Source organism: Bufo bufo, chromosome 10, assembly GCF_905171765.1.
Source record: "Bufo bufo chromosome 10, aBufBuf1.1, whole genome shotgun sequence".
NCBI lineage: Eukaryota > Metazoa > Chordata > Amphibia > Anura > Bufonidae > Bufo > Bufo bufo.
In genome coordinates this window covers 35,596,783-35,622,786 of record NC_053398.1, presented here as the reverse complement: position 1 = coordinate 35,622,786, position 26,004 = coordinate 35,596,783, and the positions used below count along the sequence as shown (strand labels likewise).

Sequence of the window (26,004 nt, the reverse complement as noted above, 5' to 3'; positions counted from 1 at the left end):
TACCCCACTAGTGACAGTGACCCAATCTGAGTGTGTACCGTTAATAACCACCCTCTGTTTTCTATCACTCAGCCAGTTACTTACCCACATACAGATGTTTTCTCCCAGTCCGAGCATTCTCATTTTATATACTAACCTTTTATGTGGTACAGTGTCAAATGCTTTGGAGAAGTCCAGATATACGACATCCATTGATTCGCCGCTGTCAAGTCTAGAACTTACCTCCTCATAGAAACTGATTAAATTAGTTTGGCAGGATAATAGGATTGATCACGGTGACAGGTGCACTTTAATATTGTTAGAAGGCCCCATTGATGATATTAATGTCTGTTTTATTTATTTATTTTTTTAGGAAGCTTTTTTGGCTTTTCATCCGGATCTTACATTTGTGCGAAAATTTCTGAAACCGCTCTATGTTGGTGAATTGGCAGAGAATGAGCCTAGCCAGGACCGAGGGAAAAATGTGAGTAGCAGATTCAACAAATGATTCATTATATCATTATTTAAGAAATACTTTATTGCGTTGATTCCATCTACTCGTGAGATAGAGAGCCCCCAAAAGCAGTCTAAGACCTCAAGGCAAATGACAGCAAAAAGCAGGGGACCGCTGGAAGGGAGTATGACTGCAGGATAAAGGCCCTTTTACACCGGCCCAGAATACGCCAGATAATCGCTAACAAGCGTTCCTGTGAAAGCCCATTAGTGATTATCTGGCGGTGTAGAGGTGCTGGCGATTACCCAATGAATGAGCGAAATGCTCGTTCGTAGCGTAATATGCTCACTTATGCAGGCCCCTAAATCATTGTTTGCCAGCAGCAGATCGTGCCGTCTAAACAGCCTCTGCTGTCGGCAAACGAGTCTGTATGAGGATGAGCGATGGCATTAGTGATGTCACGGTGGGGAGTGGGGGGAAACTCCCCACCATATAACGTAAGCGAATGAGGAAGCAGCTAGGCCAGGACACCGGGGACAGGGAGCAGGTTACCTCCTCTTGCTTCCCTAATACTCGCCCTTTCTCCTCACCTTATGAGCGGACCTGGATGGTTGGACAGCTCATACCCATGAACCTAGGACCCTGAGTTACCCTGATAATCCCTCAAATAAAGAAAGGGTTGAGACGACCTGTTCATCCCAGACACTGATGAACAGAAGTCTCACTGAATAGCCAGGCAAGTGCCCAGAAACAACTCGCACTTACTTGCCGCGGCAACAATGGCGACCGGACCCCCATGCGGACAGGATGCATGGCGGCCCCAGCAGAGCTGCACACTGACTTGTGGTTACCCCTCCAGGAACTCTGAGACCCCTTTCCGGAGGCCACAACAGATAGACAGGGGGATGTCTAGCAAACATGCTGGACAACAAACACCACCAGACATGTAACACTGACTAGACATCAAACACCAACACATACAAACAACACCACACGTGGAAACATAATAGGAAGGGAAGGTGACATGGGGAAACATCGGGATGACATTGATGTCCCACTAGGTGGCCCTCACACTTGATGGCACATCCAGACCAGGAGCATAACTCCAGCACACACCAAGGCTGGAGTACAACTGACTCCTGGCCTCCAGCCACAGGTATAAGAAGCACCTAGTGACCACGCCCTGCAAGGTGGTTAACCCCTCGCGCACCAGCCAGGGAAGGAACATTGGAAACAGGAGCAGAACACACACATGCTAATAACCACACGTTGCAACGGCATGCACAGCAACGTGTCACGGCACACCACACCGAGACCGTGACACTGCCGTGACAAGCGATCACTTCTCACCACGCAGTGGAGGAGATCACCACATGTAACTGCAGCGGTCTCCTTCAATGGCGAGCAGGTGCTTGCCGGGAGGGAACGCTTCCTTCCCGACTATCGCTTGATAAATTGTCCCAAAGGGACCTTATGACTGCAGAGGGTTTGTTTGTAGTCTGTTTCCATGGAGATGCATAAATCTACATAACAGCTTGTAAAACGGCTAGGGCAGCTCTAGAGCCCACCCATCAGTACTGGTGACGTCACCGGGAACACTAATTCTAACCAAAAATAAAGTAAAGACATGGGGAAGTGGGTTCATAAATTTAGAATAAAAGCCATAAACACTGTTGGTGGTATCTAGACACGGGACTAGAAAACAAGTACTAACACATTCATGTAGCATCGGTAAGAAAGAGGCAGTGGAAGTATCTCTACATACAGAAAGCAGGCAGGTCACTGGAGATATCTAGGAAGCAAAAACATAAAAATTCTGCACATCGCACTAAAATAGTTTACAAAGCTGAGATATTGTGATCTAGCAGGAATGTCTGCCTGAAATACTGGTGGTCAGCAAATCGTCATTTAAAGGGGCTTACCAGGAGATAAATCATTGTATATAAAAAAAAATCTGCGCATAAGGCTAAAAATAAACCATACTCATCTTCACCAATCCACTGTGGCTGCCATTATGGCGCTGCTCTCATCCCCGCTGCTCTCCACCTTAACCTCCGCTGCTTTCCATCTCCTGGTCCCAGCTCGACACATCAGAAATAACAGGAAAGGCCCTCTCAGCCAATCACTGGTCCTAGCGGTGACCTGCCAATCATTGGCCGAGCAGTCCCTTCCTAGGGCTTCCAGCGTGGAGTGCAGCAGGGACCAAACCTATGGCAGAATGGCAGTGGTGGGGGATGGTGAGTATGGCTTCTTTTTTCTTTTTAACACTTTGTGGGACTTTTAAAGAAAAGAAATAAAATAGCTATCTCCCCAGTAAACCTCTTTAATACCTACTTACACATGCAGATAATCGGTCAGATCAAACACTTATGAGCAAGCGTGCAATCATCACAGTCTGTAGCTAAAACGAATTGGGTATGCTCATATCTGACCCCAGGAGTCCTGGGGAGCAGTTACCTCTTTTAGCCCTTTGTATGCAGTAACTAGTCGAAGTGCATATAATATGTTTGGTTTGCAATAGGTTATATTTTTGTACGTTGTGCATTTGCGGTGAATATAATGAGTTTAAAGATGTGACTGAATGGCACATAGAGGGCAACGAAGGATACATAGAAAAGCTGGTTGTGTAATTGGGTAATGTAATCTTGATTCTCCATTAATGATGCACCGATATTGTTCTTGGGCGGATGAACGTCACCGGGGCCTCCTCTATTATTAATAGCGTGCTTTATTCTCTGACTATGGCTGAAATGCAATGCTCTGCTGCAAACCTATCATAATTGTCTAACTCGTTCTTGTCGGTGGGCACCAATGTAGTCAATATTGTAATATTTAGGAATAAGAAGTATTCAGCTGCAGCTCTGATTTTTATTCTTGACCAGGCCAACAGTAGGTTGCAATGTCCTTAGTGGTTCAAATGTACGACCTTAGGCAGTAGCATCCATGGAAGGGGCTCATAGCAAAGATCAGAGTGGAGCAAGCCATGAGGTTGGTGGCCTTTGCCACCCAGAAGAACTTGGAGCTTGTTCAGCTCCACACTCTTTTGATGACCCTTGGGCCAATGTTCTTACCTTTTTACTACCAATGTGAAATCCTACATGGGTACACTCCTGCTAGTATCAAAGGGGACAGGATCAAACAGGACTAGGGCCTTCCTCTCCAAGGGCCCCATGGCAGTTGTGTGGTCTTGTCTTTACGGTAACTTGTACATGGTTTCATTATGAGTACTCACGTGATTATGGAGCCGATGAATGATCTTAAAGAGCATCTGTCAGCAGTTTTGTACCTATGACCCTGGCTGACCTGTTACATGTGCAGCTGAAGGCATCTGTGTTGGGCCCATGTTCGTATGTGCACGCATTGTTGAGAAAAATGATGTTTTATTATATGCAAATGAGCCTCTAGGAGCAACAGGGGCGTTGCTGTTACACCTAGAGGCTCAGCTCTCTCTGCAACTGCAAAGCCATTTGATTGACAGGGCCAGGCAGGTATGATGGCGTTTTCACTGCCTTGCCCTGTCAATTAAAGTGGAGCGGTGTCAGAGAGAGCAGAACCTCTAGGTGTAATGGTAACGCCCCCGTTGCTCTTAGAGGCTCATTTGCATATATTAAAACATTATATTTCTCAGCAATGCGGACACATATAAACATGGGACCAACACAGATGTCTTCTGCTGCCAAGCGCACACATGTAACAGGTCAGCCAGTTTCATAGGTACAAATCTGCTGACAGATGCCCTTTCAAGTGTCACTGTCATTGTGGTTTATAAGTGTAGGGACAGTGATGCTAAACATTTTTGTAAAATACTTGATTAGTGAAAGATATTTCTTTGTACTCGAAAACAGGGTGAAAAGATTCTTCATAGCAAAGCTCTAACTGAGCATTACTTAGGAGAGTCTGTCTTCAGTCTTCAGTACTACTGAGCACTGAAGACGCCTGTGTATTACAAGTCAGGCAGGGTGATGGGCAGTGACAGTTAGGGCACATGTACAGAGTCAGGGACTGGGTTAGTGACATGATGCAGGCTGGAAGGCTCTGTACAGTATACTACATGTAGATGTCTTCAGCATTCAGTAAAACGCTGAAGACTGAAGACAGACTCCTCTTAGTAACGCTCATTTAGATCTTAGCTAAGAACACATTCTCCACCCTGTTCTCTAGTAAAGTATTTCACAAAAAATGTTTACTATCCCCAGGAGTGGACTGGGAACCTTAAGTGGCCCTGGCCAATCCACCCCTGAACATCCCTGACCCTACACTATATAAGAAAGAACCTGAAACAGTTACACTTTCAATCATTGCGCCATGGTGGTCAATTAATTCTTCCTTTACCAATGGATCCATTCTGCAATCATTTCGGGTAGTTTAGGTTCTTTCCACATCGCCAAAACACAATGTAGTAATAGTTAATTGACTTTCTCTTGACTAAATTGTTCCTAGTGACATAAGTGAATTGGATAGGAAGGTGGTGGCGACATGCTTTATTCAGTGCTATGTCATCTTTCAACTTGGTACAGGCTCAGCAGGTGGAAGACTTTGAAACTCTACGTAAAACAGCAGAAGAAATGAACCTGTTTGATTCCAGTCGGGTATTTTTCGGCCTTTACCTAGCACACATCCTGGTCTTGGAGTTTCTTGCCTGGGCTACCCTCTACTACCTTGGTACAGAATGGATAACAACCATAATCACCATTCTACTGATGACAGTTTCTCAGGTGAGTTCATTATATCGCTCTTCTCATATAATAAAGAGACATATATCAAGCTTCTTACAATAGAACACACGTTCTATTGTAAGGGAGCATAGAGCTTTAGACATTCATATTATGATTCCCCTACAGGCCCAGGCTGGATGGCTACAGCATGATTTTGGACACCTGTCTATCTTCAAGAAGTCAAAGTGGAACCATATTGGCCACAAGTTTGTCATTGGCCATTTGAAGGTGATGTCATACTGGGGATAATATTTGGTAGGGGAACTATGGGGTCCTCCATTTCAAGTGTAGTCTTTTTAAAAGCTAAAGTAAATGTATGTATGTGTTGTAAGTGCACTTTACATACATAATTTAATACTGATTGCTTCTGCCCCCTTTTATATTACCTTCTATATTCTGTGTAATGATATTCCTTGTTATGTAGTGAGTTAGGGATAGTTAGATAACCTACCCAAACCCCCTCCCCATTGTGCTGAGAAGGCCACATTCCTGAGTGCTTACCTCAGAGACATGCGTGCTACACAATGGACATCCTTGGGGAGAGGGGCTGAATAGATATAAAGTCTTGTGAATTGGTACTCCATTGAGGAACATCATCCTGGTAGGATGTATTGATTCGAAACACTATCCCTATCTCTTGTATCACCATGTGGTGTTGGCCATGTTTTACGACATGGCGACCAGAGTCGCCCCCCACTATTGTGTACTGGCCAGTGATTGTTATTTACTTTTAATACTCTGTATGTGATTTGCCTGTTTGTTTATTTTTATTATCACATTTAGTAAATATATTTATCCACTTAGCCTGCGGAAGCTTATTTATTCTCAAATCTTTTGAATTCACATTATAAGAGGATATATAAAATATTAAAATAGATGTACATGTTAAAGGGGTTGCCACTTTTATATACCTAATTAGGAAATATGAGCAGGACTCATTGATTTCAGTGGACACTGTGCAATGCTTAATTTCTCTCCTGCTGTGGTGCTGCAGGGAAATTGAACACTTTCTGCCGGGGGGAAGGGGGGTTATTCCCAGCACAGGGACTTGTTGTGATCAGTTTGTTGTCCGGGGACAGTAGGAATTACCAAAGTGATGGACCTCCTTAAGATTTCTCTCTGACACCTACAGTAATTAATAGTTAATCAGGATTATAAGTTGCCAGTATACTTCTATTCTAATATCTGAATGTCTGGTCCATAGCATTAGTTCATAGTTCAGAAAATCCCTCAGGTTTGAAGGAGAACATAACATAAATGCCAAAGAGCTTTGAACGTGATGACTTTAATAAGGGGACTATAAGGTTGAGGACTATGAACAGAGACTTGGTCTCGCTTCTCAGCTCATTTAGGTCCTTTTGCCTGCAGGGAGCATCAGCCAACTGGTGGAACCATCGCCATTTTCAACATCATGCCAAACCTAACATCTTCAGCAAGGATCCAGATGTCAACATGGTCCACATTTTCGTACTTGGTGACACTCAGCCAGTGGAGGTATGACTGTTCTGTTACCTTAAATACTGATAAATTGTTCTTATAATATACTTATGTACTATGACTAAAGGTCCATTTAAAGTGACAAATAATCTGGTCGTAAACCAGCACCAATCGATGATATAGCATGTAAATCGGTGGCCATTGTGCTGATTAGGGATGCCCAAGATGGCTGGATATGTTTACACAAGGGAATGTTTGAGAACAAACATTTGTACAAATGTCCAGTCTGCTGTTCATCTGCTTGTGTAAAATGACCTTAAATGGGTTATCCCATGATTAATGTAAAAAGTTAAAATCAGACATCATATAGTACATGACAGTCTCTTTCTAACAAAGCTAAAACCAGCCCTGTACCTCATTGCTCCAATTGTTCTACTAGATTTATTTCAAGCTGGCAGCTCAGGGTTATGTCCTTTCTGCTGCAGCTATCTCCCTATCACAGCTCAGGGGGCGTCCTTTCTGCTGCAGCTCTCAACCTATAACAGTTCATGGGTGAGTCTTGGCTGGAGGCAATTGAAAGATAGAACAGAGCATGTGTGACCACCTCTTCAAGGTGGACAGAGAAATAAGGAAAATAATAAACAACAGGTGGTGCTATACAGATACATTTTATTGGGAATAACTTAGTAGCTATGCTAAATTTTGAACTACATGCAATTACAAACATATTCAGATCCCAGGTCTAGTTTGAAAAATTTTGAATATATATATATTTTTATGGGACAACCCATTTAAGTGACCTATTGCTTAGAAATTTGCAATCAGTTGTCTACTATGCATCTACTTCCATGCAAATAGATGCTGTAAATCTCTTTCTCTTCTTTACAGTATGGCAAGAAGAAGCTAAAGTATCTGCCCTATAATCACCAACATCAGTACTTCTTCCTGAGTGAGTAATTGGATTTATAATGGGATTACTGGTTTATCTAGGAGTACAGGTAAAAATACACAAGCCTCACAGAGTGAGCAAATCTGTCTTTATTTATGTCCTGCCTTACAAGGTCCCCCTGGAAAGTGGAAGGTATGGTGAGGACAATACAACTGCTTGTATTTGTATTGTACTTTTATATATAAGATAAAATTGATAAAAACTGTATAATATACAGGTGAAACTCGAAAAATTAGAATATCATGCAAAAGTCCATTTATTTCAGTAATGCAAATTTAAAGGAATTGCATTAATGCAACATAGAATGTTGTGAAAAGGTTCAATATTCTCGGCTCAAAGTGTCACACTCTAGACAGCTAATTAATCCGTACCCCCTGAGTACCTCGAAATTGTAACTTTGGGGTTTTCATAAGCTGTAAGCCATAATCATCCAAATTATAACAAAGGCTTGAAATATCTCGCTTTGCATGTAATGAGTCTAGCTCATATATTAGTTTCATCTTTTAAGTTGCATTACTGAAATAAACAAACTTTGGACGATATTCAAATTTTTTGAGTTTCACCTGTATATTAAATGGGATGTCCAAGATAATTAAAAATTTTGGACAAGCCCCTCGAATCGCTTAAAATAAAACTCATTTCTCTAATGCTTTTCTCTGCGCTGCCAGTTAGGTCCTCCTGTTTCTGCTTGTTTGCAAACTGAGGACAGTGATTGGCGGAAGAAGATTACACAACTTTTTCATTTTAGGCAATTGGCAGTTGTCCGATATTTTTTAATGATCTCAGACATCCCCTTAAACCCTGCGGAGTGCTGATCAATGGTGACATTAGATATAGGCAAAAATGTCTTAGTATGATATTTGCAGTGACCTCTCTTTTTTTTTCTCTTACAGTCGGGCCTCCACTTTTGATACCATTGTATTTCACAGTCCAGATTATGAAGACAATGATAGCTCGCAAGGACTGGGTGGTAAGGAGCCATGCTTTATGAACGCCTTTATGTGATTTTTTAAAATATTTATTCTCAAAATTCCAACCCCAAATTCTGAGCTTCCACTACTGAATGACACCTGATGACATCATGTCTCTTCCTGATAGAAGCAGCATTGACACCTCATGTGAATTCACATGACCATCTACATCAATGTACACACGTATCTGCCGCTGTTCAGGCCGAGTATGGTGATTTGAAAAAAGTGTGTATCTGGCAGGTATAACAGCAGGCCTGTTGTCAGAATGTCTCAGTAGTTCAGCCTCAGGCTTTGGGCCTGTAACTTCGAGCCCTCTTTTCTCAGACCATAGACTGATTACATTAAAAATTTATTTTAAAAAATGTCTACCGGTCAGTCTCCCCGAGGCAGATTTTTGACCTTCAGCAACCAATCACAGCACAGCTTTCATTTTTCAAGAGCAGTTTAGGAGCAGGGTCTGTGAGCAGGGTCATGAAAGGGGGCGTTTTGTGGGTGTTCCCACAAAAACTGGATTAAAGAGTTGTCCAGCTTTGGCGGCCTTTCTGCCGGACCCTCCCTTCCCCACCTTGCCAGACCTCCTGCAGAGGGATGCTTACTTACCTGCTCCCCACTTCCTTTGGTCCCCTGCTGCCATTGATACACTCCAGTCCATGCTCGTAAACTTCCAGTTTGACGAGTATCACATAGAGCCGGTGACTGGCTGCAGCAGTGACATGTCCTCCATGCATCACGCGACCGTGTGGACATTAAAACGACAGGTAAACAGAAGAAAGCAGTACCTGTCATTTCAGGTGACTGTTCAGAATAAGTTGTCATGTGTTGTCATGAAGAATAACATTATATCTGGTAGGGCAGAGAGGATAGGAGTGGTTGTAGCAAAAATTAAGGTACTAGCGACTCACGGCAGCAGTCCACACTCTGACACTCCCCTGGGCCTGCAGTGATGGGAAGGGCACACCTTTTTATTCCTGGCTGTGGGGTTTTTGCCTGGTGTTATGTGGGGAGATTTTTGGAGGAGATGAGTTTTGAAATGCAAAGTAGGGTTCCCTGAGAGTTGTGGCAATGATGAGGCTAACAGTAATGGCAATCAAAGTTCCAATACAGGACCCACATCAGATGTCACAGTTCATACTTTGCATAGATCGGCATATATTACACAGTTTTGCAATTCCACCGTTTTTACAGTGCCAATTTTTCTGGAGCAATCTTCCTCAAACTGTACTTTTCTTTCTAGCTCAAATACAAGCATCTAGAAATAGGGGTGCACACTTCTCTGGCTGCTATTTGCTTTATCTTTCGTCTTATTTACTTACAAACTGATACACCATGTCCTCTCAGAGGTGTGCACCTTAGCTTATCCAAAGTCTGCCTTTAAAGCATGTCTAGTCTTCCAAAGCCCTTCATCTCCTACACAAAATAGATGTGGAGTCCATAAGACTCTCAGACAAGTAATCTCCACAGTCTGTTTGTCACGCGCCTTTTCTTAACACTGGCATGCTTCTATATGTCTGTTTTCCATTCCACTTAGCAGTTATTCTTTCCTAGATTGATTGATAAGGTAATGGATATGTATAATAGTAAAGGGGTTTTATGTGTTCTTTTTTTTTATTGTAGCAAAGTGCTGGGGAGTCTGTTAAAAAAAATACCCTACCTTCCTGAGACCCCTCTGATCTAGAGCTTCTGCTCCATCCCCTTCCCTGGGTCACAGCCATAATGTATGGGTAACAGCCATAATGTATGGGTCACAGTCATAATGTATTGTTTTTGCTTGCAGCAGTGACGTTGCGTATACATCTGCAGTCAATCATAGGCCTCAGTGGTGACGCCTACTGGATGCCTCCACTGCAGCCAAAACAACATGGCATCATCTTTTTAAGAAGAACGATAATCACCAAATGTTTTCCTCTTTTGCAGGATTTGGCTTGGTCACTTTCTTATTACGCTCGTTTTTTCATGACATTTGTTCCTTTCTTTGGATTTTTTGGATCCATTGCTGTGCTCAATGCCGTCAGGTATGCAAAATGTATAACTCCACAGACGTCACTGCATCTCTATCTCATCTTGTTTAATTAACTTATTACAGTTATCAGAGAAACGTTCCCATCTTTGTGTAATGCAAGGCTGTAAACTGTGATAGTGAGAAGCAAAAGATAACAAACTAAAATATTTCCATTGTAATCTTTAGCGTGATTGAGTCTGGCAGGCTATTAAAGGCGGATTTACACTGCCCCGACAATTATCGGGAAGGGACAGATCCTTCTCTATAACTGCCTGCTCATCAATGGAGGGGAAGAGCTGCATTTACATGAAGCAATCCCCTCCACTGCATGGGGATGAGCGATGGCTGCTGCAATTGCTTGTACTCATACAGATTCATTGCTTTTGGACTGCTCACTCAGGATGATCTGCTGCCCAGAAACGATGAATAAAGGGTTATCCAACCCCTATAATGCCCCCCAAAATTCCCAGGCCCCTCATACTGGTTATACTTACCCTGCTCCCCGGCACCCGTGTCGCTTCTGATCCCCGCACGGCCGCTGCTGCATCTCCCTGTCGCGCAGATCAAAACATCCGGCGATGGGGGGGATTGCGGCAGCCAATAGCTGGCCGTAATGGAAACGAGCCTCCCTAGCATCACGGGTGGATGGCCTGGAGATGCAACAGCGGACATGTGGGGATCAGAAGTGGCGTGGGTGCCGGGAGCGGGGTCAGTTTAACCAGTATGAGGGGCCCGAGCATGAGGGGCATTACAGGGGTTGGATAACCACTTTACGGTGTCCTCATGAATGATCACTAAACCCTATGAACAAGCGCTTTGCTCGTTCATCAGGTGATCTGCAGCTCCTTAACACAGGTCAGTTATTGTGAATGAGCATTCATACTAATGTTCATTCCCAATAATTGGGCGTGTAAATCTGCCTTAAAGGGGTTTTCCAAGAGTTCTTTTTACTGGTGACCTATCATCTGGATAGGTAATCAGTATCTAATTGGTGGAAATCCAACACCCAGGCACCCCACTGATCAGCAATTTGAGAAGACACTGGCGGTTGCGGACAAGAATCGGACATGCTCTATATTTTTTGCGGGGCCGCGGAACGGAACAACGGATGCAGACAGCACACGTTGTGCTGTCTGCATCTTTTACGACCCCATTGAAATGGAGAGCAATCCGTTCAGGATGCATCAGTTCAGTCCCTCTTACGTTTTTTGGCCGGAGAAAATACTTGCTGGAATGCCGGCATTTATTTCCATTGAAATGTATTAGTGCTGGATCCGCATTAAGTGTTCTGGCAAAACGAATGACACCGGAGAGACGGAGACGGTATTTCAATGCATTTGTCAGACGGATCCGCATCTGGATCCGTCTGACAAATGCCATCGGTTTGCGTCCGGATTGCAGGATCCGGCAGGCAGTTCCAGCGACGGAACTGCCTGCCGGAATCCTCTGCAGCAAGTGTGAAAGTACCCTAAGGCTCAGTTCAGACCTGAGCGTTTTACAGCGCGTTCCTACGCGCTGTAAAACGCTCAACAAGGAGAAACCAATGCTTCCCTATGGGAATGGTTCTCACCTGGGCGTTTTACAGCGCGTACGATCGCGCTGTAAAACGCCCGACGCTCAAACAAGTACAGGAGCGTTTTTTTGAGCGCTTGTCGCGCGTTCCCGTACATAGACTTTCGGGAACGCGCGACACTGTGTGTACGCTTGTCTCTGTATGCGCGATTGTAAACGCCCGTACAATCGCGCATACAGAGCGCTCCTTTCAGAACGCTCAGGTCTGAACTGAGCCTTAGGCTGGGTTCACACTTGAGCGTTTTACAGCGCGTTCAAACGCGCTGTAAAACGCTCAACACATGAAAACCAATGCTTCCCTATGGCCCTGGTTCTCACTTGAGCGTTTTACAGCGCGTTTGAACGCGCTGAAAAACGCCCTACGCTCAAACAAGTTCTTGAGCTTCTTTGGGGCGTTTTGACGCGCGTTCGTGGCCATAGGACACTGCAGTCAATCACACAAACGCGCGTCAAACGCGCGTTTACTATTGCAAAAAACGCGCATAAAAACGCGCGACAAAAACGCGCGTTAAACGCGCATATCAAATACGCTCAGGTCTGAACCCAGCCTTAGACATAACACTTTTGTCTAGAAAAGCTATGCTGTTTTCCTACTACACCATTAGATTGAGACTTTTTTGGAACTTTTTGTTTTTTTTAAGTCTCAGGCTGGGTTCAGACCTGAGCGTATTTGATATGCGCGTTTAACGCACGTTTTTGTCGCACATTTTTATGCACGTTTTTTGCAATAGTAAACGCGCGTTTGACGCGCGTCTGTGTGATTGACTGCAGTGTCCTATGGCCACAAACGCGCGTCAAAACGCCCCAAAGAAGCTCAAGAACTTGTTTGAGCGTAGGGCGTTTTTCAGCGCGTTCAAACGCGCTGTAAAACGCTCAAGTGAGAACCAGGGCCATAGGGAAGCATTGGTTTTCATGTGTTGAGCGTTTTACAGCGCGTTTGAACGGGCTGTAAAACGCTCAAGTGTGAACCCAGCCTCAAGACGATGATAAATCTGGAGTGAAACTTAAAGGGAACCTGTCATCAACTTCATGCTGCCCATACTAACGAAAGCACAAAGAAGAGACAGGTGAGTTGATTTCAGAGGTCTGTCATTTAAAAGTTATAAGTAAGTGGTTGCCGAGACCCAACATAACGATCATTGCAGACTGGGCCTGGAAAAGAGTCCCGGCCACCTGAGAAGAGTCATGGAATTCCTGCCCACCTGCTGATGACTGCCAGTCTTCTACCTAGTTTTCTCCCTCTCTCTCTAGGAGAGAACTGCCAACCATCAGCAGATGGGTGAGAGAGCAGGAGATTAGGAATAACCAGGACTCGTCTCAGGTAGATTTTAAGGCCTGGGCTGCAATAATTATGATGTTGGTTCTTGGCAACCACTTACTTTTAGCTCATGAGTGACACACCGCAGACATCAGCATTTATGTCACTATTTTATACTGCCCTCGGTGAGGTCAGCATAGAGTTGATGACATTTTCCCTTTAACTAAGCTAACCACACCCACTTTTCTACCCATATTACAAAACTGGAGTGGGTGGGGTAAAAATGCAAAAAGTTGCGAAATTTTGCTCAAGCAAGTGCAAAAAAGTCACAAAAGCCCTATTTTTTTGACTTTTTGATGCCAGAATTCTGGACTGAAGGTATGATAAATCAGAGACTAAGGAGCTCATTTATCAAACTGGTGTAAAGTAGAACTGGCTTAGTTGCCCATAGCAACCAATCAGATTCCACCTTTCATTTTGAACAGCTTCTTTGGAAAATGAAATGAGGAATCTGATTGGTTGCTGTGGGCAACTAAGCCAGTTCTACTTTACACCAGTTATGATAAATGACCCCCTTTGTCTTTACTATAGCCAGGCCTATGACCACATGAGACAGAGGTTTAAGCAGACTTAATATCACTTAGTCCTATAGTTATATAGAAAATGATAACACTATTGCTCCTGGCTCTTTGTAGGTTTTTTGAATCCCATTGGTTTGTCTGGGTCACACAAATGAATCACATTCCCATGGAGATTGACCATGAAAAATACAGAAATTGGCTGGGGAGTCAGGTAAGAGCCGACCACCACACAAGTAATGTAGCTTGCAATCTCTAAGCCTCACTTATCAAAACTGTCTAATAGGAAGACTGTCTTTTTATCCCATAGCAACCAATCAGAGCACAGCTTTCATTGATTGGTTGCTATGGGCAACAAAGACAGCTTTCCTTTTAGACAGTTTTTATAAATTTTCCCCCTATATGTTTATGACAAATATTCGAATATAATAATTTGGGGGAGATTTATCAAAACTGGTGTAAAGTAGAACTGGCTTAGTTGCCCATGGCAACCAATCAGACTCCACCTTTGATTTTCCAAAGCAGCTGTGAAAAATTAAAGGTGGAATCTAATTGGTTGCTATGGGCGACTAAGCCAGATTTAATTTACACCAGTTTTTGATCAATCTCCCCCAAATTATTATGTCTTCATTTATACAACCTCATATATAAATGCAGTATGCTTGAAGGGGTTTTCCAGGATGGTTTTATTGATGGTCTATATCCTCAGGAGAGGCTGTCAATATCTGATCAGTGGGAGTCTGACAACCCGCACCTCCACCGATCAGCTGTTTTCAGTGTTGATCTGGCACACAGCTCCATCCATTTCTGTAGTAGATGCAGCTGGTTAAAGCCTCTTGCCCACGGAGATATACGGTCCGTGAGCCGGCCATATGTCCCGGAGCGGCATTTATCGTGCGCCCGGGAGCGCACAGCATCATAGATTACAATGATGCTGTGGATGTCGGGCTGCCCGTGGGACTATTGTCCCGCACTCATATGATCATAATTTTACATCATATGAGCATACGGTCGTGGGCAAGAGGCCTAAATCAATGGAAAGACAGAAGGAGCTGTGTCTTTCTGACTGCCGGCTACACTTAAACAGCAGCAGGGTTTCCAACCGTCCAGAAATTTCTAGACAGTCTGTAAAAATAAGTGACTTTTTTCCGTGTCCGTGAAAAAAAATAGATGTGTCCGTGATTTTTTGGAGGGTGACGATACTTGACTAGATTATTTTGCCGGTAATTCTCATCATTTTACAGCTCACAGTAAATGCTGGTAATGAGTTCTTATCAGTATATTGAGCTATAGACATGTGTCACTTATAATCTTTATCATTCATTATGGTTTTTCAATTAGTCCGTAGAAAATGTTGGCTGTCTGTGATTTTGGCATAAGTTGACCAGAAAAAAGAACACCTATGGTTGGCAACCCTGAACAGCAGATTGGTGGGGTGCGGGGTGTCAGACCCCCACAGATCAGATATTGATGGCCTATCCTAAGGCCACCAATAACAAAATTCTAAAATGCCCCTTTAAAGGGGTTGACAACTTTATAGGTAATCTTAACAATTAAGGGGTTTTCTGACATTTTACTACTGACGACCTATCCTCAGGACAGGTCATCAGTATCTGATCGGTGGGGGTCCGACACCCAGGACCCCCGCCGATCGGCTGCTTGAGAAGGCTTCCACTGCCCATAACCTGGCTGTAGAGGGACCAAGCACATCAGCTAGTCACTTAACACTCTGCGCGCGCGCAGGTCCTGAATGTGTTTCAATGGAGGAGGCTGAATGAAGTGACTGGTCACACGACCCCCTCCATCTGCAGCCGTCTTATGAACTGAAGCGCCTTCCAGACAGGACAGAATGCTCACCGAGCTAAGGGGCGCACTTTAAGTAATGTAAAAACAGAGCAGAACTTCATTGAAGGATATATCAGTAAGTTGCATAAATGCATCTTTAGTACACTGTGTTAAGATTCAAGTGGCCCACCCCTTTAAAACTGTGTGGAGAGATTCACTTAAAGGGGTTGTCCGACATTCAATAAAACGTACAGGGAGGTTAGACAGTGTTTAAAAGAACACAAAAATCAGCACTCATTCTTTCACAGTGTTCAGATTCCAGCACTATGGCTTCCATCCCCACCGTTTCTGGTCCCAACCAGACCGGAAGTGATGACATGTCACGTGACCACTGCCAAACAGTGGCCTCAGTGGTGATGTCTGTGTGCATAAAGTGCATAAACAGCACATAACCAGTGGTCACCGAGAGACTGTGAAAAGATGAATGCTTTCTTTATTTGTTTTAAACACTGTCCAGCCACCCTCTAAATTTAATTGACTGTTGGATTTCCCCTTTACGTATAAAATCACCTGAGTATTGTTAAGATTGTTATATATTATATGAATATTGGCATAAAAAGGATGTTGTGGGGGAGGGGAATCAGAGATTACCCATAGTAATCTAATTGTAAATTTGCCCATAACCACAGCTGGCCGCGACATGCAACATTGAGCAATCCTTCTTCAATGACTGGTTCAGTGGACACCTCAACTTTCAGATTGAACATCAGTGAGTAGACCAAGTAGTATATGCTAGGATTATCTGTCTGTTATCAGTTCTTGTGAGCAAGGACTCTCCAGCTGTTGCAAAACTACAACTCCCAGCGGGCCCTGACAAGGAGAGAATTTGCTTACCGAAATTTTTCTTTCCTTGAGTCCAAAGGCAGCACAGAAATATCTACTGCCTGTAGGAACGATAAGGAAGTAAAAAATTTGCTTACCGAAATTTTTCTTTCCTTGAGTCCAAAGGCAGCACAGAAATATCTACTGCCTGTAGGAACGATAAGGAAGGAAAAAATTTGCTTACCGAAATTTTTCTTTCCTTGAGTCCACAGGCAGCACAGAAATATGTGCTGCCCATAAGACGATAAGGAAAGTGTGGTTATGAGGGCATCCTAGGAGTAGTAGTTTTGCAACAGCAAAGCGAGAGTATCATAGACAGTAAGTGGAGCAGCAGTGGCAACCCTGGGGTGCCTGAACTGACTTGGTATGGGAGCCCATTGAGTGATGGCACATCTGCACTCTCTTCACTTTCACACATTTTGAGCGCACTCACTTCTAATCTTTGCCCGATCTCTTGGCCTGGCGTACAAAGGAGGAATTTTTATAATTCTGGCCGAATGTCCTGACCGTAACTGGCACACATTCACTATTTATTTTTCAGATTTTTCAGATTGTGGCGCCCTTATGGATTACCCCTTCCTGGGGTCTAGGGTAAGGGTGGCGGGGTGGCCATCTGGTTCGTTCCTCAACCAACTTGGCCTCTCCCTCCGGGAAGAGGCCAGACCTAGATTTTTGGCTCTTGGCCAACACCTGGGCGGCAGCCAGGTGGAAGCCAGAGCAAGACTGGCACTTCTTCAGCTTCGGCTGTAGGATGGCCTCTAGTCCTGGTCCCTTGCAGGAGCCTTCCGGCCCGGATGGACCGACTGGTATTGTTGTATGGGAGGGCCTTCTCTTATGAAGAGGGCCTGCGATTGACCGTGACCTACTGCACGTTTTTGTGTGGCACGCTGCACGATTGTGATGCACGGGGGTAGAAAGCACGTACCTCAGGCTTTTAAAAAAAACGACGTGGCACACGTGTCCGACCACTGCTTTATTCCAATATAGAACACGAGACCCCCATTCTCATGATCAGTGGGGGTCCCAGGGATGGAGGTTGTGGTACACACTTGGCTCATCATGTCTATTCTCTCTCATAGTCTGTTCCCCACCATGCCTCGCCACAACTATCACAAGATTGCTCCACTTGTGCGTTCTCTGTGCAAGAAATACAACGTCAACTACGAGGAGAAGTCTCTGTACAACGCAATGCGTGATATTGTTCAGTAAGTGTCGTTCTGGTTTATACAGTTCTTATACTCTGGCTGTGTTATCTCTGTAATGGCACTTCAAGGGATTCTCCAAGACTGTATAATCCTTGGTAAAGACACAACCACATGTAGTCCTTTAACTCACTAACATATCTTTTGGCAAATTTTGACTCCTGTATGCTGATACCATTATGTATGTCTTGCAGGGGTGTCTGGGGTGTATTAATATGCTCAGTGAGATATGTACAGGGCTCTCTACAGACATACTCCGTCAATACAATGCATAATGCCCGATGGATCCATAGAAATAAGAACTGCTGCCCTTAAAGGGGTGGTCTGGGTTAATCAAACAAATGGGAAAGGCAGGGAAGATGTTGAAATAACAAAAGAAGTTATACTCACCGGTTCCAACCCCTCCTTTCCAGCACCGCTACTCCGGACTATGCTTACCTAATAGTGGTGTCAGTATACCACACATGACCACTGCAGCCAGTCACTGTACTCAGCGGTCTTGTGCTGTATACTGCTGAGGCCAGTGTCACGTGCAGTGTACAGGCACATCATCTCTGCAGCATTGGGCAGGACTGAGGCGCCAACACTGAATAAGAGGGCGCTTGAACAGATGAGTATAATTTCCGTTATTTTAACACCATCTCTGCCTTTCACCCGCTTTTTTTTTGTTAACTCAGACGACCCCTTTAAGCCATGGTCGTTGAGAACAGAATGTATGGACCAAATCTTAAAGGAGAAATCCACTTAGGGCTACTTCCCACAGAGGCCTTGGTCCACGTAATTTGACTCGTATTCCACCCAAAAAACTGTTTATCTTCAGCGAACACCAAGAAAGGACAAGTTCTTTCTTGGCGCAGTGTCTGCATAGACACAACAAGAAACTGTGCCGGGTGTCTCCTTGTAGTTTAGCTCAGTAGAGCTAAATCATAAGCAGATCCACAACCTTTTAATTGAAGAATCACAGCAGTATCCCGAGAGTTTTTGCCATGGAATATGCATCATATTTTGACAGAGGCAAAATCCGCTGTGTGAACTAGCTCTTACAGTGTATCTCACATGTCATATCGGTGGTACTTTGTGAACTCATATCCCATCAAGTCAATAGAGTACCAATAAATTCAGATATCCCAGCCCAGAATATGGCGCCGAAGAATTATCATGTTGAAATTACCCAAACAGCATCCACTGTGCGTCGGTATACATTTTATTTATTTCATGCACTTTCCATAATACCTGCTTTTTCTTTCACTCTAGATCTCTGAGAATGTCAGGCGAGCTGTGGCTAGATGCCTACCTCCACAAGTGACTGGATTCTTCTGGTCCAGCAGGATCATACAATAACACAATTCACACCTATATTTGTTATATTTAGGGTTGTAATAAACTGCCTCAAATTTAAGGTGAGGGAGCTTTTCTGTGTGTTTTTACCGTCTTCACTGCCAGGATGATGTAGTCCGTTCGCAGTGCGGTGCTTTGCAGATCTCCCTGGCACTGATGAGGTTAACGGTTGACGTTGTCTACATTTCAGCCTTAACTTTAAAGGACTCTTTCATAATACGATAAAATATACAACAACAAAAAAAAAGACCGAAGGGCAATATGGCACCTTTAACCATATCTTTTTGTTCCAACGTGTTGATACATTTGTAAATAATTGACTATTATTGAACCCTGTTGATCTTCTTCAATCCAAACCTGTAGCACACCGAGGGGCTTGATTTTTTTTTTTTATATTAAATCTCCATAAAGAAACAAAAAAAGACGGAAATCAAAGAGAGGCTTTTTGAGAGGAAATTGTGATGGGGGAAGAGACCAAGTGACGAAGATATTGTGAATGTCGCTAAAGGAGTGTGACAGCAAGTAGATATTAGGAATTATGAGATGTAGCATGTGGCTTTCAGGAAGACTGTGTGACCATAGGTGGTTGTCAAGATTGACGTAGACAATGGATGATGTCAAGAAAGATAAAAGACAATGTATGAATGTCAAGCACGTTGAGTGACAGCTAGAGAGAGATGGCTTTGGAGGCAAATCGGGAGTCAACCCGTGTGCATAATATACAGGTTTATTTCAAGAAATCTTTTTAAAAGAATCACCTTGTATGCTTTAATTCTAGATTTCCTGCCTTAATCTTACTTTTACGTTTCATATTACCTGTAGTCATCAAGGTCTATTGTGTCACTGACAATGGTGTCGTAGGAAGGACTGGTTTCCTTTTACTATTCAGACCTTGCCGAGTGGGTAGTGTCTATTACATAGAAACATAGCTAGATGGACAAACCGTCCCCCGATTGTCTAACCTTCTGTGCCTCTTGACCGAGAAACTAGGTCAAGTCTTAATATTAGGTCAGTATACATGGCTTATCTAGGCCTTTCATACAGTAGAATGAAAACTAACACACCCTTTTATAAAGTCTATAGCTAGAATTGTGCCCTGAAATGGTTTTTAATTAACAAAAGAGATTGTGACATATTTTATGATTGTGGTCAATTAAAAAAAAAACTTTTAATCTTCAGACCATTTTTTTTCTATACTAAAGTTACAAACTACAGAATTAACTTTTTTTGGGCATTTTTTATTTCAATTCTTGACAATGGGTTCTCATACCTTTAAATCTAACTAGAACTACAAGGGGGGAACTTAAAGGTTGTCTTGTGATTAATGTACAAAAATGTAAATCAGACATCATGCAGTACATGACAACCTCTCTCTAACAAAGCTGGAACCAGAACTGTACCTCACACGGATCCAGAGATCTCCCCATTCATTGCTCTAATTGCTCTGCTAGATTTATTTCAAGGTTACAGCTTAGTGGTCGTGTCCTTTCTCAGGGCATACGTCCTTATGCTGCACCTGTGGCATGGAACTAAGCATGTGCGTCCAACTCACTGACGTGGACAGAGAAATTAGAAATAAATGCAACAGCAGGTGGCACTGTACAGATGGATTTAATTAAATAACCCAGTGGCTATACTAGATTTTTCATTGCATGCAATTACAAAAGTATTCCAATCCAGGGGCTGTTTTGAAAAGTGTTGAATATTTTTCGTGGGGCAACCCCTTTAAGAAACTACATAAAATACCATTTGCTATGTGAAAAGTGCCTCATTGACTATAAACAATGGAGTCAGGCATTCTGTTGAAACTGCTACCTAAAATTTTTTGGATGAAAATAACACCAATGAAGACAAATATCCTAATAGCAGGGCAATCTGTACAGTATTGCATAAGGAGAGTACAAGCCTTCATAAATGGGCCAATAGGCAGAGATTGCCCTTATATTACCAATAAAGCTGGTTCCAAAAAGCTTATTAGGCTACATTCTCGTGACCTGTGGGCCACTTTGTACCATTGGGCCTGCTAAACTTGTGACTGCACTCCATATAAGCATTTTTTTTTTTCAAAATGGCTACTTCCCAATTTCCTGTCTATGGAACCTTTAGGTATAACATTGACCTGTTGATCTTCTGTACATGGTAGGACCTTTCCACCATTATTAGATGACCTGTTCTTGACTCTTGTACAGCACTTAGATATGGGCTGCTGAGAAATTAGATCTGGCCAACTTCAAATACTCAACATCTTGTTACTCTGAGGTAAGAATGTGGGTTCAGATGTACTTGTGGCATTTGTAGTTGGGACAAACGACCAGTAATTTGCACTTGAGTAGCGTCTCCTTCGTGGAGGTATTTGCCTTTTTTTCATATGGTGCTCTTAGATGGTTCTGGATATGGAATGAGGTAGAATAGGTGGCCACCTATCATCCATTTATATTGGATCACAGTGGTAGCCAGTTCTTCTTTTACCCAGGCGAAGATTTGGCTTGCTGCCCTAGCAATGCATCTCTACCCTGACCAAGGCAGAGACCATTTCTGGCATCAAAACCCTCTGGGTACACAACATCTGGTGAACACCCCCCACCAATGGACCTCCCTAGCTATGCCTCTCTGATACTGTAGATTCAATCAACGTATATGAGGATCCCTTTCTGTTTGTGCTTTGGTGGGTGGCCCTGTGTTTTGTAATCCATTGCATTATGATGACCTTTATGTATGCATATCAAACACTCTCTGATCAGATGCACATATATCAATGACTGATATCATTAGCCCCAGGAGATCAAATAAAATCTAACAAACTTTTACTTGCAAGTTGTTATTAAGGATATCTATGTACAGCAATATATTAACCCTGGTAAATGAATGTCTCTTAATAAGATATGGTCGGAGTTTCTGAGGTTTCTGATTTTTAATGTTTTTTTTTTAATTTAGTCTTAAATCTCTGCTGTTCTCTTTACAGAAAAATAGTTTAAAAAAAATCTTTTTGAAGGTCTAGTGGAAAAAAAATGAATGTAAAGTATTTTGTTTCTTCAGGAAATTTTAATACATTCTCTAGTGTGCTAAAGACAAGAATGTATAGTAGATCTTTGTATAGCGATTCTATAGTGAAATAATATATTTGCTGATTTATGAGTGCAAGGCGTAGAGGAAAATACATTTCCAGACAAAATCAGATTGTCTCCGCGTCATTTGTTTTATATAGAGATACAATTTTAAAGTATGGGAAGAGTTATATTGGGGTAAATAACAATTGCATAAACGATTAGCTCTCAAGGTATATTAAATCCAGCAGTATTTATAACTGAAAATATAAAAAAGATCAAAATAAAATACTATCGACCAATGGGAGATCCAAAAAACACATAATATAAAACATCTAAGAAATCATCTTAGAAATCGAAGAAAAACATTGGACTAAACAGTTGGGTAATTAGACAGTGCATGAGGAACTGCCAACCATAGCTGCCCACAGGTGCCAGTCCTCTCCCACCCAGACGACTCCATGATATAAAGCAATTAGACAGATGGAGTGTGATTAGTTGCTACAGGCACCAACGTCACTGCTTGTGCTACATTGTATAAAATAGATCCATTATGGCAAATGTACTAATATTACATTTATAAGTTATTAGATTTAGTATGTTATTAGTTGCCAAGGGTGTCACATAGGTATAAGTGTAAGGTCATATCTATAGTGGGTGCAGAGGCAGCAGTTGTACCCTGGCACTGGTGCCAGAGGGCACCCACAGGCTCCACTGCTAAATAAATATATATATATATATATATACCTTGAGAAAATGAGGAAGCAGCACACTATATGAACACGGGGTGCACGTCAGGCTGGTAAGGACCAGCACCTAGGTCCAATGAGCTAGAGATAAAAAAATAGCCAGCAGCACTCCAGGATATCAAAAAGCAAACGGTGGTTTATTAGACCCAAAGTCAAGCGACGTTTCAACAGCTTGTTGCTGTCTTTATCAAGCATATATATATACATACAGTGGATATAAAAAGTCTACACACCCCTGTTAAAATGTCAGGTTTCTGTGATGTAAAAAAATGAGACAAAGATAAATCATTTCAGAACTTTTTCCACCTTTAATGTGACCTATACACTGTACAACTCAATTGAAAAACAAACTGAAATCTTTTGGGTAGGGGCAAGAAAACAAAACAAAATATGTGGTTGCATAAGTGTGCACACCCTCTTATAACTGGGGATGTAGCTTTGTTCAGAATTAAGAAATCACATTCAAAGTCATGTTAAATAGGAGTCAGCATACACCTGCCATCATTTAAAGTGCCTCTGATTAACCCCAAATAAAGTTCAGCTGCTCTAGTTGGTCTTTCCTGAAATTTTCTTAGTCGCATCCCACAGCAAAAGCCATGGTCCACAGAGAGCTTCCAAAGCATCAGAGGGATCTCATTGTTAAAAGGTATCAGTCAGGATAAGGGTACAAAAGAATTTCCAAGGCATTAGATATACCATGGAACACAGTGAAGACAGTCATCATCAAGTGGAGAAAATATGGCACAACAGTGACATTACCAAGAACTGGACGTTCCTCCAAAATTTATGAAAAGACGAGAAGAAAACTGGTCTGGGAGGCGACCAAGAGGCCTACAGCAACATTAAAGAGGCTGCAGGAATATCTGGCAAGTCCTGGCTGTGTGGTACATGTGACAACAATCTCCTGTATTCTTCATATGTCTGGGCTATGGGGTAGAGTGGCAAGACGAAAGCCTTTTCTTACGAAGAAAAACATCCAAGCCAGGCTACATTTTGCAAAAACACTGAAGTCTCCCAAAAGCATGTGGGAAAAGGTGTTGTGGTCTGATGAAACCAAGGTTGAACTTTTTGGCCATAATTCCAAAAGGTATGTTTGGCCCAAAAACAACACTGCCCATCACCAAAAGAACACCATACCCACAGTGAAGCATGGTGGTGGCAGCATCATGCTTTGGGGGTGTTTTTCTTCAGCTGGAACTGGGGCCTTAGTTAAGCTAGAGGTAATTATGAACAGCTCCAAATACTAGTCAATATTGGCACAAAACCTTCAGGCTTCTGCTAGAAAGCTGAACATGAAGAGGAACTTTATCTTTCAGCATGACAACGACCCAAAGTATACATCCAAATCAACAAAGTAATGGCTTCACCAGAAGAAGATTAAAGTTTTGGAATGGCCCAGCCAGAGCCCAGACCTGAATCCGATTAAAAATCTGTTGGGTGATCTGAAGAGGGCTGTGCCCAGGAGGTGCCCTCACAATTTGACAGATTTGGAGTGTTTTTCCAAAGACGAGTGGGCAAATCTTGCCGAGTCAAAATGTGTCATGCTGATAGACTCATACCCAAAAAGACTGAGGGCTGTAATAAAATCAAAAGGTGCTTCAACAAAGCATTAGTTTAAGGGTGTGCACACTTATGCAACCATATTATTTTATTTGTATATTTTTTCTTCCCTCTACCTAAAAGATTTCAGTTTGTTTTTCAATTGAGTTGTACAGTTTATAGGTCACATTAAAGGTGGAAAAAGTTCTGAAATGATTTATCTTTGTCTCATTTTTTTTACATTACAGAAACCTGACATTTTAACAAGGGTGTGTAGACTTTTTATATCCACTGTGTATATATATATATATATATATATATATATATATATACTGTATATATATTAAAGATACTAGTAAATATAAATGGTTTACATTGTAAATGGTTTACAATGTTTTACATTGTTTTGAATTTTTCCTTTTGGGTCGGGAGCTTCAATTTACAATTCTGTCTAGCAGCACATATGTTGTTGATCCTACACCAAAATGACTTTCAGCATACAAACATAGCATAAAATTCAACGCATACCCTAATTCAGAAACTATTGTTTTACATGGGGAATTCAAAATTTCCAAGTTTGTAATAGTGCTTAAAAGGCTATTCCAATTTCATTATATTGATGACCTATCAGTATGAGATTGGTGGAGATCTGACTCGCTGCACCCCCGCCGATCAGCTCTTTGAAGGGCTGCGGCGCTCGTGTGAGAGCTGCGTCCTCCTCAATATTCACCTACATTGTAGTTAGTGATGGAAGGTAATTATGGCTTCCTCTCCAAATCACTTCAATGGTACGAACAGCTGTAATTACACTGCACTACCACTACAATGTAGATGTGGTGCAGGTAAACATTGAAGAGGATGCACCTCTTGCACGAGTATTGCAGCCCCTTCAAACAGCAGATCGGCAGGGGTGCCAAGAGTGGGACCGCCACATCTGATATTGATGACCTATTAATATCATTAAACCCCTTAAAGGTCCCTTTACGTAGTCCAAACCAAAAGGAAGCGATTATCGGGAACAATCTTTTGGGGTACTGAAGTCCACCCATTGTATTTATCTCTCTTCTTTCCTTACAGCCGATATTACAAAATGATGACAAAGGCTCCTAACAGCAAACCCTCTACAGTCTTCTGTCTGAGAGGGGACCTACAGTTTCCTAATTTATATAATTTTATAATCTATACAGTGGGAGGGATTCCATATAGCAGTTGAGAATACAAGCGACATGCAAAAATTCTAAATTAATAACCACTAACAATTCTTTAAAAATGTGTTAAAAACTTTTTTTTAAGACTTTATTTATAGTATCAGAAAAAGACAGCCATATCAAATGCACCAAATCTGCGTCTTTTTTCCTGTGTATCCTTTGAATAATCCGGATAAATAGAAACCTTGCTGCCATTATAACACAGATCCGATTTCTCCACCCCGAAAAATCAAGAATAGTAGTTTGTAAAGAAAACTTCAGGATCTTTGCCTTCAGCTCCCTCGGGAAGCCCTATTATCCTAATATTACAGCGTCTTGATCTATCCTCTAGATCTGTAAGCTTTG

At 42.4% G+C, this 26,004-nt stretch overlaps 1 protein-coding gene across 1 annotated transcript in view; it reads left to right on the top strand.

The window, feature by feature from the left end:
- The window catches only part of FADS2 (fatty acid desaturase 2), a 31,034-nt gene extending 8,743 nt beyond the window's left edge, over positions 1–22,291 (top strand). Inside the window, exons 3-13 of the mRNA XM_040410718.1 lie at positions 353–463; positions 4,951–5,148; positions 5,275–5,376; positions 6,517–6,642; positions 7,474–7,534; positions 8,428–8,504; positions 10,420–10,517; positions 14,030–14,126; positions 16,387–16,466; positions 17,659–17,784; positions 19,036–22,291. Coding sequence (XP_040266652.1) covers positions 353–463; positions 4,951–5,148; positions 5,275–5,376; positions 6,517–6,642; positions 7,474–7,534; positions 8,428–8,504; positions 10,420–10,517; positions 14,030–14,126; positions 16,387–16,466; positions 17,659–17,784; positions 19,036–19,087 — 1,128 coding nt within the window. The 3' untranslated portion in view covers positions 19,088–22,291. The remainder of the gene's footprint in view (positions 1–352; positions 464–4,950; positions 5,149–5,274; positions 5,377–6,516; positions 6,643–7,473; positions 7,535–8,427; positions 8,505–10,419; positions 10,518–14,029; positions 14,127–16,386; positions 16,467–17,658; positions 17,785–19,035) is intronic.
- Positions 22,292–26,004: the final 3,713 nt, after the last annotated feature.